Source organism: Buceros rhinoceros, unplaced genomic scaffold (assembly GCF_000710305.1).
Source record: "Buceros rhinoceros silvestris isolate BGI_N320 unplaced genomic scaffold, ASM71030v1 scaffold46167, whole genome shotgun sequence".
Lineage (NCBI taxonomy): Eukaryota > Metazoa > Chordata > Aves > Bucerotiformes > Bucerotidae > Buceros > Buceros rhinoceros.
This window is the reverse complement of record NW_010423613.1, coordinates 1-425: the sequence shown is the minus strand read 5'-3', so window position 1 is coordinate 425 and position 425 is coordinate 1. Positions and strand designations below refer to the sequence as shown.

The window sequence follows — 425 nt, the reverse complement described above, 5'->3', positions numbered from 1 at the left end:
TTTGGATGCTGACAGGCAGCCGGGAGTTTCGTGGGGGGTCGGCCCCTCGCTGGCCCTGGCCGCCTCCTCCGCCGTGGGCATCATCAGCATCTTCTTCCTAATGCACAGAAAATCCAGGAGCCAGAGCATCACGGCGGTGAGCAGGAAGCGGGGGAAGAGGAGGATGCAGGCGGCCGCCTGGGTGAGCAGCTGCAAGGTGTGAACGCCAAGGGAGTGGAGCATCGCAGCGGCTTGTGCTGCAAGGCGCTGGCTGCCTGGGGGCCCCCACGCACCCTGCTTGCCGGGGTCTGTGCAGCACAGCTGAGATCCCGCTTCTCTTTAAGCCCATTTTATAGTCGGGGATTTAAATGAAAAGTGACTCCACCTCCGGCCAGAACCCGCCCCTCTGGAACTTGAGCCTGGGGATTACCTACCCCTCCACTCTA

The 425-nt window shown here is 62.1% G+C and overlaps 1 protein-coding gene across 1 annotated transcript in view; it reads right to left on the bottom strand.

Annotated features, from left to right (window-relative positions):
- Positions 1-225, bottom strand: part of DIO3 (deiodinase, iodothyronine, type III) — a 956-nt gene extending 731 nt beyond the window's left edge. Inside the window, 1 exon segment of the mRNA XM_010140462.1 lies at positions 18-225. Within this exon segment, the coding sequence (XP_010138764.1) occupies positions 18-222 (205 nt within the window). The 5' untranslated portion in view covers positions 223-225.
- Positions 226-425: the final 200 nt, after the last annotated feature.